The following is a 19,308-nucleotide window of genomic DNA, read 5'->3' as shown; positions in this document are numbered from 1 at the left end:
TCATCAACCTGATCATGCTGATACTTGAGTTCATCAAATTTCCAATATTTTTTCAGTGCACACATGAAAACTGGTTTTGGAACATGCATGAGTGAAACTTCAATTCTATTGGAAACTTCTGGAAATGCTTAAATGCTAAACCCAACAGCACTAAATCAGTTTAATCAATTCTTCGAATTCTTTGTGTATCTTTGAATATTAAGCCTGAATCACACAAAAGGCTTACTGATTTCATTTGGCTTGTTGATTGGATCTGCTAATATTTATTTTAATCTTTATTAGCCCAAATTTCAGGGCCATATATTTGGATGTAAACCTTTGATTTGAACTGTATGTTTGAAATCTTTATTTAGCTGATCATAAAATATTTTATTCTGTCTATAAGCAATACTATATTAATTTTATAGGAGACATTCCAATAACCTTAAATACAGCAACTAATAATTTTGGAAATTAATTCAGAAGTGTCTGTTTGTGGTCTGATAACAGCAAACAATGACGATTAATCTAGAACAGATCAAAGACCGAGACACAGAACAATACTAAAGCAAGGTTTATTAGAATAAACAAAGAAAACATCACAAAGACAAAATATCTAAAAATCTATCAATTTCCTCATTTTATTTCTTATACAGTGTGTTTATTTCAGACTTCAATAGCAAACAGCCGATAATGTGAGGTGAAGAGGATTGAGAAATCTTTAACCTATCAGAAACTGCCACAATTATCTGGGAGCATGGATGTGTCGAGGAAAGCTTCAGGTTGTTCCTTTTTATAGCTACATCCCATCACACACGCACACGCGCACACACGCCAACACAAACACACGTTCAAACTCACTCAGACCAAGGTCGTCACTTTGGCCGGTAAGCATTTCACCTGAAGAGCCCCACACTCGTCACGTAGCACCCTTCAGGTTCTGAACAGCCGACAGCTCACCGAAAGGTCAAAACACTCACACACACTGTTTATAATTATTTACACATCTGTAAAGCCCAAAGCGTTTTAGCCCCCACTCCCTCAGAACGGTGAAGGGAGCTAGTGGATCCTCGTCAGCTCCTCTACGATCTTAATCACCTCATCCACCGTGGCTTCACGCTTCATGCCGCTGCCGTCATCGATCTGAAAATGAAAGACAACGAGCGGTGAGCTGAGACGAGTCCCCGCTTACGAGTAGATGCACGAGCAGCAACCGACTACGTCCAAAAATATTTCACTTAAATGAAATGTTATGCTCCTTTCCATTGTTTTTAGAGCTTTATTTCTGATGTTTTGAAGTGAACACCTAAACACTGGGAATCTTTTATGTTGCCCACACAGACAACAAACTGCAGCTTTTTCCCTCTGGTTTATTTTTTATTAATCGCACCAAAAGGTAAATATAAAGACTTTTCCACAGAGACAGGAACTATTTATAATTTAAGCACTGAACAGTTTTGATGATTTAAAAAAAAGAAAAAAAAACAATTCGAAGTCTGCTCCATTTAAATGTAACCTCCTTATAGCTGTAAACTGATGTCAATCTGGATTTCTGTCTGTTAACTTCACCATGAAAATAAAGAGATTTTACTCCAGATTTTACACAATTGCAGTTAAACTAAAACATAAATACTTAAAATATGCATATATTCAGTTTCTCTGTGATGCAAATTAGCTACTGCAGTTGTGTTTAAAGCAATGTTCCACTTTAATTTTGTGGGAGGAAAAAACTAACATTTTATTGCTATTATCAGCTGTTCTTCACAAGAAAACTTAACAGATATTTTTAAGGCAAAATCATTTAAATAGGTCCTTTAAGGTTCAAATAGAGAGCAAAAATGGTGCATCCTGTATTTAAAAAAGAAAGGTAGAAGCCAAGTCTTACTAGTCAAATGAACAAGATTTACTTACTGCCTCAATAAAAGCAGGAGCTATCAATTGTGTGGATGTTCCATAAAATTCAGCAGAGGGAAGCCTTCTCTTTCTCAAAAAAAATATGCCTGCAGAACCTTTCATAATAATAGTTAGAAATGGAACCAGAACCATGATGATCATGGACTTGTTATGTCACTCCATTATGTGGCAAAACATCTGCTGACCACATGCCCAAATATTGTAAAATCCAACATGAGGCTAACTAGTAGCAACAGTTTGGGTAAATTAGGACATGAACCAGGACAATGTTTCAAACAGGGTGTTGCAGTGGCCCAGTTAAAGTCCAGACCCCCACCGACTGACTGAAATGGGACATTAAGAGAACTGTCCAGACATTACAAACTTCCAACTTGTAAGTTTGTAAATAATTTGAAATATTTTGTTTTGTAATTTCTGCTCTGATTTCTGATTCATACAAAAGTTCTCCTTTATTTACCAACTTGTGTGTCAATTTAAAAAAGGTTTTATTGCAACTCTTTGAGTTATAATCGACAAATTTAAGAACTATGTTTTTAAAAGCCAAGCTAACTCATCCACTGGCAAAAATTCCAATTTTCTTCCCATTTCAAGATAAGAGAAGGAACCAGGAGAGATACAGAAGCTTCAGGGAGCAGACTTCAAGAAAAGGAAATAAATGGCGATCCATTTCCTAAATTTGATCTAAATTGTTTCTTCTCTGTGGCTTTGGGTTTAGTAGTGTGTAAACAAAACAATTTGGTTTGTGAATGCCAGTGTCCAGACAGCAGAGTCCACTTCAGCATGTCACATATCAAGGAAGGATAGCTGAGGCCAAAATGACTGGAGGTCTTTACCACTAAAGTGAGACTCAACAGTCAAATCTTCCCCCAGACAGTTTAAGAGAAAAAAACACACATACACAGAGACAGAAAAAAAGAAAAACATCCAAGCAAAAGAAATAATCCTCTTTGTGGATGATTGACTGTCAGTCAGCTTGACAGACAGATAAATAAATACCCTTGGGAGATAAATATTCCCTGATAAAAATTATATCGCTATAAACAGGGGACGTTTATAAGAAACGTCCCCTGTTTATAGCCCCAAGAAACGTTTTAAACATTGAATACAATTTTATAGAACTACGCTTGATTATTGCTGGAATGTTCTTAATTGGCTTTCCGCCGACCAAACGAACAAACAAACCAAAGAACATTTGAAAAGTAAAAAGCAAATGTACATGTTAGAAACATGATGTGAAGTGCAGGTGATTTGAATTGAAGGAGGAGAAACTGCGCCCACCAGTAGAGTGCTGACGACCTCCTGCATCTTTGCCCGACTGAGATCCAGGAAGCTTTCAATCAGGTCCCCGTCGATGAAGCCTGTGCCCTGCTCCGTCTTGCGCTCCGTGTGGAAAGACCTCCAGGTGTCACTTGGTTAAGGATAAATCATTACCAGGCAGCCGTTTCAGCCCGAGGTCAGCCCTTTGGGTGTGACCATGCTAACTTTACCTCAGGCAGATTTAATAAATATCCAACAGATGATAACGTGTTCAATGCACCAGATAGCTGATAATCATAGAGGCCCTCTTGAGGCCCATATTTTATAAACAAAGAGTGAGCAGAGGGCCTTTGAGTATTAAATAAAACAATGATTAAATAAAACCACAGGGTAGCAGAGTAAATTTTCTCTAAAAAAAGAAATTTGTTTATGCTGCAGAATGGAAACTAATTATTTGAGCATTAAAAATTGATACATTTTTCTTTTTCAGGGCCGTCACCAGCGCAACCCCGGCCAGTCCAGGTCACCTGATCTGTGGTCACAGATGGCTACTGTACACAGGAGTTCAGGAAAGGATATAAGCTGTGCTCGATCTTGCCCACGCTTTTGATGACTTTGGTGAGGCGGTTCTGTAGGTCAAGCAGGAGGCTGTACCAGCCCTCGGACAGAGACGTTACCAGACCTAAAAAAAAAAAAGCACACAGATAATCTTTTATAAAGGTGTGAAAGAGCTGTTCACCTCATACTCTGTCATCAGCCAAGGGGAAGAGGGAAATGTCATGTCTGCATTCATTAACAGTTTTTTTTTTTTTAAGGTTTTGTTGGCTCTAGTGGCCTTTATTTGAAAGTACAGTAGTTCAACAGGGAACGAGGTAATGAGAGAGGGGGAAGACATGCGGTTAGCGTCACCAGGCCGGGAATCAAACCAACGACTAGCGACCACCGCCACGAGGACTAAACCCTCAATATGTGGTCGAGCTTTGCCCCTGCGCCACCACTTCACCCACATTCATTAACAGTTTTAAAGCTGCAGTAGGTAACTTTTGTGAAAAATATGCTGTTTTCTTTTTTAAAATAAATTTGTTAAAACGGTTACCATGTTGTGAGAGTACGAGACAAATAAATAGTGAAAAACAAGCTCCTCTAACACCTCTCTGCGGTGCCATCTGCAAAACTAAACCACTCCCTGCAAAAAACAACCAATCAGAGACAGGAGGAGGGTCTTAGCACTGTCAATCATACTCATGTACAAGCTGCTCACACCTTCATCCCTTTCTCTCTGCTAGTTATTTCTCCGCCATTAGCACAACTGCAGCACAGATACGAGTTTGATTGACAGCACTAAGACACGCCTCCTGGCTCTGATTAATTGTTTTTGATCAGGAACGGTGCATTTCTGTAGATGGCTATAAGACCCCTCGGAGGAGCTGAAGGAACTAGATTTTTAATAGATTATCTATTGTACTGTTAGAGCATAGTGACAGTTTAAAAAAAATATGTATAAAAAACAATTTCGAAAAAGTTACATAATGAAGCTTTAAGGCTTGTGCAAGTGTCCCTCATAAGTTTTAGAAATGCACTCACCTCGATTTCCATTATAAACTTTAAAGATCTACCTGATAAATGTTTGTTGAACAAAACCTTACCAATAGACATTTTATCTTTACCAAACTGGATCAATGTCGTTAAGCGTAGGTGAGAGTAACTATAAATGCTTTATTTTTTTATATTTTTTTTGCTTTTGAGCACATTTTTTAAATTATTTTAAAAAGTTGGATTTTTTTTCTTTTTTAAAACAAAATTTCCATTAAATAAGGTTTATCAACTGATTGCAAACACTAGCAAGTAGCTGTTAAGCTGCAGAGTTTTTTTTTCTACATGACACTATGAGCGGGGTTTAGGAAAACGACAAAGCAACAATTATAACAAATTAAACTAATTATTATTTAACAGCTGGGGTTTTAAAGGCCAAATCCTATTCAATACACATATCACTTATTTGTCAAATATCTATGTTGGAACTAAATTTTTGTAATTTTACTGTTCTTGTTTTTTTCAGCCTTCTAAAATCAGGGCTATTAATTATAGACAAAAGAACAGTAACTTTAGGATACAATTTCTTAAGAGCTTTAAACTGGTGGTAATACTTTCAGATGTACATTAAGTGAAAAAATTGGAAACAAAACCTGGGGAACTGTTTGAGAAGACAAGAGATTTCCACACAACCCCAGTTCATTTGAGGCTTTGATGCTCCCATAATTACACTGGTATTAAACTGCCTAATGACACACGAAGGGGGGGTAACCCTGGCAGCTGTTTATCTGTCAGCATCTCAGCAGTGGATGGAAACATGAATGTCTTGCTTGCCTGGAAGTTCAACGCAGTTCAAGTGAGCAGAAACGTAATGTATCCACATTATTTGTTTGCCATCTTTTTTGTCTGAACCAGTTAGTGACTAAATAAGAGGATTTAAAAAGACATCCTGTCTGTGAAAAAAATGACTGTAAACTGACTGCAAAATTCAGAAAACAACATGATCCGCCAAGTTCTTTGAATTTTCTCTGTTGTTTTGAAGACATAAAAATACATTTATGATAGATTTTTTTAAAGATGCGATCAAATAATTTGGCATGAGAATGAATTTCTGAGTCAACACGCAATCTCTGATTGTGATCATCTTTAGACTGCCATATCGGAGTTTATACAAAAAATAGTCTTTGAAAAGTTTGGATGCATATTGGCTGTTATTCTCTTTTAGGGGAAATAATCCCATCGCCTTGCAGCTTTCTCTAAGAAACATATCATACATCACAGCATCTCGCCGAGCGATAAGACCAGCAGTGGCGTTTTATCTTCATTACACGCTAAAGCTCATTTTAGTTTGAGGGTTAGAGAGAAAAAGTTCTCACAGGGAAGGGCAACAGTGGTTTTCATTTCCTGTGAAACTTTCCTCTGAGACTTTTTAGAGAATCACAGGAGGTGCAGAGGTGAAATAATGTGCTGTGTTTTGGTGCTGTGGGAGTGCTGCTGTGTCCAAATGACAAGCACTCCCTGTTTTTCATCTCCCCGTCATCAGTGCCAGGCTGAAAGTTACTGGTTTCAATCCAAGTAATGAGAGGTGAAAACGTGTCAACTGACAGTGATGAAAGTTTTACGTCATTGCTTGCTTGAAGGAAAAGGATTTGAGGGATCTTTGTGTATCCAATTAGTCTTGATACCTCTCTGCAGCCTAAGGCAAATTAATTCCCATTATTCACAAAGTATGTTAAGAGTTGGATTTTATTGTTAAATTTCAAGACCTAAACACTGGCTTCTAAAAGATTGTGAATAGGTTTTCTGCTGCCAGAAAATGAAAAATATCTGCCAGCAGAAGCAAATAAAGTTCAGCGATGTTTGGGATTCATCCTGAGCAGCACGGGCAGAGTCTTAGGAAAGAAATAAAGCCGGGGAGTTTACGGCTCTGCAAACTAAATCCTGCTCATATCCACTGAATCAAGACAGGAGTGAGCTGAAGTCTCAACAGTGAATGTCACAGCATAAAATCGATAGCTGCTTGTATGTGGAGACACCACTGGCAGAGGGAAAACAAATTTAAACATTTGTTTGGGAAATCTTTCATTGACCTAAACAATGCTGGGAAAAACAGCTTCCGTTTCCATGCACGGAAACAAAATAAGGAACTGGAGTTGATATGGCTCAAATTTATGACCCGAGCTGGACCCAGAACCAAAAGGATCTTAGTGTATGGGAGAGTTATCATTACAATGCAGAGAGACATTTTTATGTCCTGCGCCACCAAATAAAAACCATCTCGAGTCGTAAAGCACTTTCCTTTTCCTTATGATGAAAGTTCATGAGGGGAATATGAACCCTTTTTAATATAAAGAAAACTTATATTTTATTGCTTATGGTTTCTTTGGAATGATCAAAAATAAACAAATCTATGTCATGACATGGTATAATGTCATATGCAGTACTACTGTATATGACTGTACTACAATACTATGGTATGCTTCATTATTTCACTTATAGTTTTGGCCAATACAGTATTGTGCTACATATTATAAACTACTATACTGTGCAACATTATACCACACTATGTTCAGCTGTACTAGCAATACTATACTGTGCCATACTGCAACATACTATACTCTCCCCTGCACATTTTAACTGTACTATATCATATAGCACTATATTATTTAATGGCACACTGCATTGTACTATGCTACACAGTTCTGGGATACATTTTACTTGTGCAATACTGTTTCGATCTTCTACAATATACAATATACATTTTGTGGAAAATCTATGGATTTACAATAGATCTCTGCATTTGATTTGGACAATTCTTAATGAATACTCTTCAGACCCAAACAAGAATGAGTCGCTGCAAACAGGCCAAAGAGCTGCATGCAAGCAGCCTAATGTCAGTGGTTGCATGCCTCTGATCTAGTGTAAAAATTGTGATTAACGTCAAGTAGTCCTGAAATTGGATGCTTGCAAAAACCATTAAACATGCTAACAGGGTGCTCTCAGCAAGAAAGAAAATGCTTGAATATTTTTAAAACATCCTAGAAAAAGAAAAGGGAAAAAAAAAAAAAAAAAGGTTTGTTCAGATTAAGGCGCTTACCGATCATGCCGTTAACGGTGCCGAAGAGTACGGATCCCTGGGTGGGTGTGGAGCTCTCCCCCAGGTTTTGTAGCACCAGTGAGCCATGGCAAAAGACATTTACAAACTCGCCTAGGTGAAAGACCCCGACCTCCTGAAGATGCTGGCGCTCCTCGTCGGTGGTGGCCGCACTGAGTGTGGCAAGGACAAACAGGACAAACGGAGAGAGAACGAACATAAAGACACAATAATGTCAAGGTCATGACTGGAACTTGTTGGGGGTCAAACCATCGATCAATCAAAAGGAAAACAAGACGGGCAGAGACATGAGAAGTGTTGGAAAAGGTCAGCACATGATAGAGAGGTAATGGCTAAAAGTCTGAGAAACAGTGAAAAGAGCAACAGTAACAGAGACGTGCTGCACAAATAAAGGTCAAAAGCATTGAGAGGTCCACTCTGACATATTAGATGGATAATGAGTGAAGGCATGGATGTAACACAAGATCCTTCAGACCTCATCTTTCTTCCTTTTCCTTAACGTCAACATTCAGTGAAATTGCAACAGAGGGAAAAAGCAAGAGAGTGGCTAAAAGCTTGGCTGCAAGATGAATCATAATTTCCAGTACTAATGCAAGGACAATGCTGCAGTTCATACCAATGATGTTGGTCTAAAAGCTATCATTGGACTGTGTGTGTGAAAGGAACAGCATCCTAATGGCAGCATCAGTCTCAGCGAGAAGGTATTGGGCAAAGACGATTTAGGGGCATTTCTGATCCGCAAGAGCAGCTATGGTGGAATATAATGATGATAAGAAAATGATCATTGAACTACATGCAGGGAGAGGCTTTGCCGTTCTCACCTATCTTTTTGGCAGACGAACAAGTTAAAGGCGTTCTCTGCTCCCAGGAAGTTGTCATCGTCTAGAATTTCCACGGCACTCATCCAGTTTGGATTAAAATCACGGGCAATCTGTGGAAAATATATGAAAAAAGACATAAATATCCAGGTTTGTCTTAAGAAATATACCTTTTAAGCAAAGATAAGCCAATGCTAAACAAGAGTAAACTCTCTCATCAAAACCCCTAATTGTTGCTGATTATTAACTTTTGACTTCTGATTTATACTAGAATTTGCTTTTATGTCTATTGGGGCTGAAACAATTAATCTGATTAATTGCGCTGAATTGATTATTGAAATAATTGTCAACTAATTTAGAAATTGGTTAATTGACAACTGGATTATAAAGACTCAAAAAGGCAATTTTGATGAAAGAACAAAGTCAGAGCAGTAATTAAGCCAAAACTGTACAAAACATATTTGAGTAGAACATGTTTGTAAACATGTTCTACTCAGAATCCATCAAGTGGCATAGTTTTAGCTTCAAATTCTATAATAATAATAGTAATAAAACATCCTATTAAGCACCTTGTTTCCCTCCATATTTAGCAATTATTCTAAAAAAATAGTCAGCAGATTAGCCCTACACTGTACTGATACCAAGTCAAGCAGAAAGGGCTGATTTTTTTTAATAGTAAGTTTTTAGCTGCAGATGTTTCCTTTGCTACAAATGATCAACCATACACTAAAGGAATGTTATGTTATTGCATTATAGGCACAAAAAAAAAATTGCTTATTTTCATATTTCAGGAAGGTATTGAATAATTTGTTTATTTGCATCTTTTAATATTCCACAAAAAAGGATTAAGTAATTCATAAAAAAAATCTACAGAATGTGCGATTAGTCAATTAATCGTCAGAATAATTGATAAATTAATTGATTACTAAAATCATCAGTTGCAACCCTAATTTCTATTTCTGTTTTTATATTGCAATTTTTTAGGAGAGCCAATCAATTAAAAAAAAAATATAGCCAGGCAAAACTGTTGCTTTCTCTGTGCAAATTATAATGAACTCCTTTAATACTGAAGAGAGGAAATCTGACACATAATCAATAGATTTTAAGCAAAGACCTGCTCCATAATTGCGCAGGAAGCCTGTGATGGACACACGATATCTGAGGAGACAGAACGCTCTTTCATCGTTCTCCCTAATGAGTTTGTAATGTGTCGAGTTTGTTTGATTTGTACAAAAGCTCAACTGTAAACTGACAACTTTAGTTAGTTTCTAATGATTTGTTTCCCAATTTTGCAGAAAAGGTGCAAAAGAGTCAATTGACAATGTGGAATAAAAAAAACTAATTAAAATGTTTTACTCATATAATCTGCACAACAAAAATTAAGAGTTAAGGTAAGAAATCTACACCGGAGCAGAAGTTAGTTCATAGAATAAAGCGCTATGGGTTGAAAGTGAAAACTGCTTTGTGATTTTGTATCAAAGCAGCAACACGCAGTCTTCAATTTCCCCACCTTTTCCAAGTCTTCCAGCAATTTCTCCTCACATCTCACCTCTTCAAAGTTGCCCTCCATGGGTTTGTACGCCAGCAGCAGGACAGACCTCATCAGGTCTCCCACCAGGATGAAATCCCCTTTGGTCTTCAGGTATAGCGCCATGATGTTGTTATAGTGGTTGCACTCGGTCCTCAGCTCCTTCTCGGCCGTCCACTCGTACAGACGGACCTGAAAAAGAAAGGCAGCTCTCATTTTAACCGTTATTGTAGTAGTTATTCTTGTAGGATATTATTAACTTTATGTATATTTCAGTTTCACACTGATTAATGTGTCTGAATCTGAGGTCAATGTCTGCTTTATAAATGAACTTTTACTAGTTAATGAACATGTCATGCTGTGTCAGAAATTGATGGGAGAGCCAGGGGTGTGTCTCAACTAAGTGTTTTCACTGCATTACTGTTCGGTTTATGACACCAACTGTCATTTTCATATTAAATGCAATTCTTAATAAATTAGATCAAGCAAAAGGTAACATCATAACTGTGCCCATCATATATGACTATTGTGAAAAGCACCATGTTTCCTTAAAAAAGTTCATGACCAATAATTTTAGAAATTGAAAAATACATTTTGGAACTAGGAATGGCAAATATTCAATTTATTATTCACTGGTGTAAAAAAATACACCAAGATTTAGTTACTATAATGGCAATTAAAAATGCTTTAATTATATTTGCAAACACAAACAACTGATCTTTTAGACATTTACTTTTGCTGTTTTAGTCGCTTTTAGTTTTATTACAGCACAAATAAATGCTGTGTTTGAGTATTAAAATGTCCCTCAAGGCAAAGTGTTGTGTATAGCAATGCTTAAGTTGTGATGTAGGAGCCAATTAGACACTAGTTAAGCATAATTTGAGAGGAATCCTTGATTGAGAGGCTCAGACTATGTGCAGTGAGCCAAAAAGAGATGAAATACCAAACAAAAACAATATTAATATTAAACAATAAGCATAATAAATTCTTAAACCATTAGTGCTCATCCACATATGAAAAAACAGAAAGAAAAAAATAAATAAATAAAAGGGGAGTGTAATCTATATTTTGTGGAGAATAGAATGAAAAAGTCATTGGATAAATCAACCAGGCTTCAATTAAAGCACAATATTCTGTCATTTTTTATAAACTCGTCATTTTTAACAGTATTCTTTGATTGTCTTCTAATCCCCGAAACCAAAATTGAAACATTTACTTCTCCAACTTCATTACAGTTTGTGTTTTTTTTGGTAGGTCTTTCTTGTGCTGTAAACATCTGGGAGGAGATTCAAGTGACAGACTGAAACTTTGAGTTTTTTTTCCCCCCTTTATCAGACAATTAAAATTAAGACGTATGAGAATTCATGAGTGTTTGTACGTAAGCCTCAAAACTCTCAAACCTTTTAAGCAACTTATTTGTTCTTCCATAATCCATTTATGGTCTATGTTTCAAATTCAATAGTCACCAAACTAAAGTACAAAATTGTGGAGACCAGAATCCACTTATTTATTTCTCTTTAAGTGGACAATAATAGTGTATTTATGGACAGCTAATTTGGTAAAACAGTTTCTTTCACATGTTCAGCAAAGGCAGAGTAGGAAAGAAAAGCAGTCGGAAGTGAGAGACTTTGAGCTCCAGAAATGTGAAATCCATGACAATTGTATTCTTGATATCTCTAGATAAAGCTCCCTTTCATGTTTTTAATCCCTTTAATCTATCTGTAGCTGATCATGGATGAGTGTGGTATTATGGGGCAGCAGGGGAAGACAATTTGTTTCACACTATGTCAGGTGATTTTATTCCAATACACATGGGATGGATTTATTTAGACATAGCAAAATATAATAAATAGAACAGTGCTTTTCTGCTTTGAGAGATCATGTGCCTCTTAAAATAAATCTAGGAGAAAAGAAACAGGTCACCTGGAGCTGAACCCACAAACGCACAGCAGAAGGAACACAGCAAATAGTTTGTTGATGCAACTTTTTTTTCTATTTTTTATCTTAATTAGGTCAAAAATAATAGGATGTAAAATGTTAAGCTTTATAACCTCTACAACAGGTCAATGAACATTTAAGACAATTTAGGTGGAAGTTTGTAGACAGGAGTCTACAAACTTCAAAGATAGAACCAGATGGTCCACTCTGGAGCTCCAGATTGAGCTAAAATTAGACAAAAGATTTAAGAGAAACTTAAAAAGCACAAAATATTTACAACTTTTCATTTTCAATTGTGTTCAGGCTCAAAGCTGACAGTAGTTCTTTTTATTTCTACTAAGATAACAGTGAGAAATGTGAATGAACAAAGGCAGAAAACTAAGACAAAATCATTGAAAAGTGATATTTGCTTTTGGAAACAACTTCAGGCATCAACTTATGTCCTTTCAAGACATTGTGGCAGTAACATTCCCAGCTCCAACTGCGTTCATAAAGTGAAGACTTGTATGGCGATTTATCTAGTGAGCAGGAGGACAAATGTTTTCTGAGCGCAGTAGCTGGGAACATAACTACGGAGCCCTCTAGGGGACATGGGGAATTTTTTTTCTTTTGCGTTCCCTCGCAAAACTTTTGCGTTACCTCGCAAAACTTTTGCGTTACCTCGCAATACTTTTGCGTTCCCTCGCAAAACTTGTGCGTTCCCTCGCAAAACCTTTTGCGTTACCTCGCAAAACTTTTGCGTTACCTCGCAAAACTTTTGCGTTACCTCGCAATACTGTACTGGTCAGTTATGCAGCATAATTGAATACTGCAAGCCTTTCCTACGGTGGGCGCCGTACTTTTTGCTTTAATATAAGGTTATGTGAGGTATTTCCATGAATTTTAGTATCTTTTTGTGAAATATCTGAAGTTTTATATCTTTCTTTAGGATAGAAAGGCACCACAAACCTACGATATAAACAGAAACCTTCCATAAGTAGGAAAGAAATAAAAATACATTATAATTTGGACTATTTCTGAGTTATTATCGCGGGTAATAAATCATCTTACAGTTTTGATTGTGTCTCTGTTGTGTTCGTAACCTGAATGGTTTAAAGAGCTGCTTTCAGTGCCGCTCCATCTTCGTCTTAACAGACATAAACATGCAGTAATAAATCGATTTTCAATCAGTGTTTTGCACCAAACAGTTTGTACTGTTAACAAGTTTTTATTATTAAAAACACGACAAACTAATGATGGTAAAGGGCCGCACTGGGTTAACTCGGGGAATCTCATCTGTCCGTTTATCAATCAACTCCAAACCTTTTCTTTGTTCTGTCACAATTATCGATTTATTCCATTTTGATTATTATGCTCCAAACTTTGCAAGGACTGACCGCCCCGCTCACCGCTTCCTAATACACACAAAGCCAGTATCCTTCCCATTCATACCTGGTGACGTCACTCCCACGTCGACACACCTAAGTGTCAAAGCCGCTGCTCCTGTCATATCAATAATTACTTATTTCATTTATATGGCTCTTACAGAGCCTCAGTGAAAACTTGTTTATTATTATTAACTGTTTGGTGCAAAACATTGATTGAAAATCGATTTATTTTTTACTGCATGTTTATGTCTGTTAAGGCGAAGATGGAGCGGCACTGAAAGCAGCTCTTTAAACCATTCAGACTAGAACACAACAGAGACACAATCAAAACTGATGATTTATTACCCGCGATAATAACTCAGAAATAGTCCAAATTATAATGTATTTTTATTTCTTTCCTACTTATGGAAGGTTTCTGTTTATATCGTAGGTTTGTGGTGCCTTTCTATCCTAAAGAAAGATATAAAACTTCAGATATTTCACAAAAAGATACTAAAATTCATGGAAATACCTCACATAACCTTATATTAAAGCAAAAAGTACGGCGCCCACCGTAGGAAAGGCTTGCAGTATTCAATTATGCTGCATAACTGACCAGTACAGTATTGCGAGGGAACGCAAAAGGTTTGCGAGGTAACGCAAAAGGTTTTGCGAGGGAACGCAAAAGTTTTGCGAGGTAACGCAAAAGTTTTGCGAGGGAACGCAAAAGTATTGCGAGGTAACGCAAAAGAAAAAAAATTCCCCATGTCCCCTAGAGGGCTCCGTACATAACAAATTAGGACGCCAGTGTTATATTTTGCTGTATTTCACCCTGGGTGGAAAATTATCAATTTTGGAGAAGAAATTGTTAAATGAAAACACTAAAAATTCTGGCAGTGTTTAGATAAACAGCTCTAGCTGTCAAAACATTAATGTTCATATACAACCAGATCGCAGCTGCAGTCAAACACTCTTAATCTAGCTAAGAGATGAGAAAAAAAAAACAACAAGATGCAGCAGAAGCAAAGTGGGTTTTGATTTAAAGCAACTTCTGGTATTTTGTAATGAAATGTAAGGCACAGCCTTGATAAATCTTTTGTTCACCTCCTTGCATACTTGATATTCCTGGCAAAAGTATTTATGGAATCCAATTTCTGTGTGGCCATTAAGTGACCGCAGGTGCATTTGACATTTTCCTTTTAAAGAAAAGTCTTCTTAAATTAAGAAATGAACCTCATCCTAGATCTAAAAATAGTCCAAAGGACACTGCAAACCCACATGACAAGCCATCATACAAAGATGGTACTAATTTTTATCTTTGTAAGTGAAGCCTTAAAGCGGATAACTTAGTTACCTGCCGTAGAAAACATCGGACATGCTGATTCTAATTTACAGAAAGTTTTAGGCTGTAAAATATTAGATTTCCCTTTAAAATATTTTTGTATTCTATTTTAGACTTTAAAATATTGTTAAAACAATATGTGGAGGAAAAATCTTTAGCGAGAGCTCTGTACCATCACTTACTGTGCTATTTATGCTGGCCAGTAGTTTTCCATTGAACTCCACCATAGAATAGACAGCTCCTTTCACTTCCTTCTCAGCCACGGTTTGCAGCTTCCCTGCAGGAAAGATCAGTCAGTCAGTGTTCATTCAGTGAGCTTTCAAAGTGCCACACATGCAACCCTGAGTTAAATTAGCACCTACAAGGTCCTAGAGAGAACAACTGGGAAAGAGATGTGAGAAAAATTTGAAATTGAGACAGTGCTGCATTCAGAATATAAGGCGAGCGTAAAAATCAAGAGCTGGACTAGGATAAACGACATACAAGCAACGCATTTTGTCAGGAACAGTGTGTGAAAGATAAAAAAAAAAACAGTGCTGGTGAGAGGGGGGAATGTTTGAGAGGAAGTGATAAGAAAATGATTGAGTGAGAAGGGAAACAGGAGCCCAGTAGGACACAGTGTTCTTCCCTAAAATACAATATAGAGTGCAGGGAGGAGAAAATGAAACGGGATGAAGAATGGAGAGAACAAAGCAGGCTGATCTGCGTGAGAGGACAAACATGAAAAGATTAGAAGAATCAAAGAGCGCATTCGGGCTTGTTTGCTGAAACTGTAGAAAAAGCTAAGGGAAGCTCGGGTACTGACCGTCGGTGTAATGGAAGACAATGATTCGACCCTGCTTGGGCTCAGGCTCCTCTGGGTAAACCATGGCCGTGCCGACGATGAAGTAAACAGATGGGTCTTTTCCCAGACGACATGACACAATGCTGAGAGAATACTCGCTGGGGAGGAACTGATGGGCATGAAGGACTGGCACAAACACAAAACAGGAAAAAACAGGGCAGAGTGTGAGAACAGATCGAAACTTCTTTATGAGGCTACTTAGAAAGACTAATATTGTGTCATGAATTATCCATGTTAACTGTAGTGACATACAGTATTTGATCACTAAAAATCAAAAAAGGCATTTTCTGGATTATTGTGACATATTTGTGTTTTCATACTAATAGAAATGTGGCCTCAGCCAAAACGAAGGACCACCTGCTCATGCGATTCCACAAAACAAACACGAAACAAGCAAAACATGAGTGGTCCTTGGTTACAGGTCACTGCACAAGAGCCTTGAATAAAAACTGCTAAACTACCTCATTAGATGCTGGAAAGCCTCCATTCAAAAAAAGAAAAAAACAGATTTCATTTAATGGTATGTCAAGTTCAGAGATTTTATTTGAAAGCCATATCACGCTTTCCTACCAATAACCCTTAAAGTTTTTTTTTTAAATCACATTAGAATCAGAACTCAAAATGTATTTTATTGGCATTTATGTAACACACCAACAACATGCATAATTGGGACGTTAAGCAAAAATAATGGGGACATACTTTTCAAAAGATAGAACTACACACCAGTGACTTTTAAAGGCTTTTGGCTACTGTGTGTTTATTTAGGGGTGTCAGGGTAACAGAGATTAATAAACACACACCACAGAGATTTATATTTGGAAAATAAGTTGAATATCACATAATTTTGCACCAAACATAAATTTATGAACTACTTTGTGTTGTTCAATCACATAAAACCACTCAAAAATATATTAATGTTTGTGATTATGATGCAATAAAATGTGAAAATGTTAAGAGGCTATAATCTTGGTGTCCAACACAGTGAACAACAAGATGCCAAAGTGCCATTGAAACAGTCAATTATTTTTTTTCAATTGGTCAGTAACACAAAAAATATTAAATTATAGACTATAATCAAGGTCAAAACAAACAAAATGTTTATGGGAAAGGAAGGATTTCTGTTTATTCATTAACCGTAAGCTGTCAATGTTCATTTACCATCACAAAATAAAAAAAAGAATCCTACAGCACACCTAATTTTATCTTCTTATATGGTCAGGCTGCCCTCTTTATGTGGTGAGTTTATCTACAAAGTGCCATAAAAAAATGACTCCAGGAGAAGGAAAATCGCTTCAGAGCTACTTATTTAACTAAATTCATATTGAGGATCCCAGAAGAGATGTGCCTCATAGTTTCTGTCAGAGAAGATTTGGTGTCGGGTGCATTGATTTACTTATTATGCAAAGACAAATGCATCTTCGTTTATCAATATGTTCTCTGAGATATTATTTATCAATCTCTCCTTCACTTCTCTCCACCTGAGAGGCGTTTTAATAGCTTCATAGCTGTTTTCTAATGAAGATTGGCCAATAACACGCTGAAGTAAAAGATATATGAAGCGGCTCAAGAATCAAAATTTATGTCCTCTGCATTCGAATGCATCTCACATCAACAGTGTAGTCAGCTGCAGATACATTGTGCTGAAACAGTCTCTTATTTACATATTGTTAACAGGTGAAATACACTAATTTATGAGGGCAGGGCATCAACCAGCCTTTTAAAAGGAAGTCTTGGTGCAGAAATAAAATCTGCAATGCAAAACAGAAAGGAGCAGGAAGCAGTCACCTCCACTTGGCTTCCCTATAAAACGTGTTCATCATTAATTTAGAAACCGCATACAGATATATGCATACTTTTCATTCCTGGTATTAAAGACTGAATAAAGAATCAACACCAAACTGTAGTAAGTGGTAAAAATAACTTAAGCATTTTAAATGTAAGAGATTAAATAAGGAAAATGTAGTTGATTAAAACTGCACAGTTCTTATGAGATCAGGAAAATTTAGTTTAGATCAACTATTCCTCCAAGCTGAGAGCATTTAGCCACTAGACGATTTGCTTGGATGCAGCAGCTCAGAGTTCAAATGGAAATGCAGCCTCGGCTGTCTCACCTTCAAAGGTGTGTTGATCCACGACGAGCAGACTGTGAACCTCAACCTCCTCACCAAAGGAGGTCTCATGTGGAGAAGTGCTGCTGGGGAAGAGCTTGCTGGAGCTCACGCTGCTGGAGAGCGCCTGTAGACGTACGAGACGGGATGCAGAGAGAGAAGTGAGGGCAAAGACAAATGTGATACATGACAAAAAAAAAAAGAACCCGCACAATACACAATGTGTCTGCGTGGGAAGCGCCAACAGCAGAGTCGGCACCATCTGCAGCAGCAGATGTGCGGCATCGAAAATCAGGTAAACATCATTCTGGTCATCAGATGTGAGGGGCTCGGCGGCGGTAAACACAAACAAATGAAAGTACACACCTGTCCCCTTTGGAGAATCTATAGATATGAGCAGGACAGGTAGCACATGCGCATGGCTGAGAGGACTTTTTAATTAACTCTCCAGCTAATCTGATTGCTTCGAAGTGCTGGCAAATAATTATTTAAATTAAAATATTTAAAGTTGATTTAATTAGGGAAAAATGCTTTCATAGATGGCTCTGTCCGTATTGCGCTACGTTCTTACTAAAAAATGGTTTGAGGTACATCTGGCACAAAAACAGCAATTCTGTTTCTCACATAAGGAAGATTTAGACAGACTGCTTGCTTTTTTTTCATCTGCCAAAGTATATTTGGCATGTCATTTAGACGGAAGATTTATTTACTAAACCATATGCACATATTTTTCAACTTAATTATAAAAAATCAAGTCTGTTCCAAATAAAAATAGGAAATTATGCTTAATTAATGGGAATAAACCACTGAGCTAAAATATGATACTTTATAATTAAGGGTATTTTCAGGATGAATCAAGAAAAGTATTTAGCATACACAAAACAGTAAATTTATTTTCATAAATCATTCTCACAACAAACTGTGAACTTCGGCCTATTTTAATTTGCACGGATGGAGCCCTGTCTCCAAGACAAACTTGTCACAAAAAAAACAAAAAAAAAAAAACAAAATTTGACTGACTCTTCTTAATGATGTTAAATGCCATTTTTAAGGGTTCTTTGGCAGGCACTGAGGCTGCTATGTGATAATTATGAACATGACCTTCATTATGGAGTGTTTACCAAATAATATTCTGATAATGCTGTAATTCAGAACTAACAACATGGGCTTCAGACTGGGAAAGTTGTCTCTTTTCCAGCCTGAACAATTGGTAGAATTATTGCTCCCATTACCTTTGTGTACTCTGCTTTTTTCCCACCATGGAAGGTTTATTTCAGCAGCTCCAGCTGTGTTTGCTCTTCATCTGAACTGAGCCACTAAACTTGACTTATTCTTCTTTCCAACAAAAAAGTACAACAGGACCAACAATTCTCATCTTAGCTAGGCTTTTTTGAGGTTACGATCTTTGAGTAATCTTTATTTCCCCACAGTAGAAGGTTGTGTCTTTATTCTGGCTGTAATCGGTGACAAAATTATTGCAGCAAATTATTTCTGACACAGAAATCCTCATCTAAGTTCATCAATAGCAAAGCCGATATTACCTTAACATATTCTTCTTTTTTACCTGTATAAAATTCTAGTTTTCC

The 19,308-nt window shown here is 37.0% G+C and overlaps 1 protein-coding gene across 1 annotated transcript in view; it reads right to left on the bottom strand.

The window, feature by feature from the left end:
• Positions 1–535: 535 nt before the first annotated feature.
• The window catches only part of ddb1 (damage-specific DNA binding protein 1), a 48,798-nt gene continuing 30,025 nt past the window's right edge, over positions 536–19,308 (bottom strand). Inside the window, exons 19-27 of the mRNA XM_028014673.1 lie at positions 17,726–17,849; positions 15,576–15,740; positions 14,953–15,047; positions 10,166–10,336; positions 8,620–8,729; positions 7,781–7,950; positions 3,730–3,832; positions 3,172–3,295; positions 536–1,122 (exon numbers count right to left, since the gene is read on the bottom strand). Of these exons, the coding sequence (XP_027870474.1) occupies positions 1,039–1,122; positions 3,172–3,295; positions 3,730–3,832; positions 7,781–7,950; positions 8,620–8,729; positions 10,166–10,336; positions 14,953–15,047; positions 15,576–15,740; positions 17,726–17,849 (1,146 nt within the window). The 3' untranslated portion in view covers positions 536–1,038. The remainder of the gene's footprint in view (positions 1,123–3,171; positions 3,296–3,729; positions 3,833–7,780; positions 7,951–8,619; positions 8,730–10,165; positions 10,337–14,952; positions 15,048–15,575; positions 15,741–17,725; positions 17,850–19,308) is intronic.

Source organism: Xiphophorus couchianus, chromosome 4, assembly GCF_001444195.1.
Source record: "Xiphophorus couchianus chromosome 4, X_couchianus-1.0, whole genome shotgun sequence".
Taxonomy (NCBI): Eukaryota; Metazoa; Chordata; class Actinopteri; order Cyprinodontiformes; family Poeciliidae; genus Xiphophorus; species Xiphophorus couchianus.
This window is presented reverse-complemented; position numbering and strand designations above follow the sequence as displayed.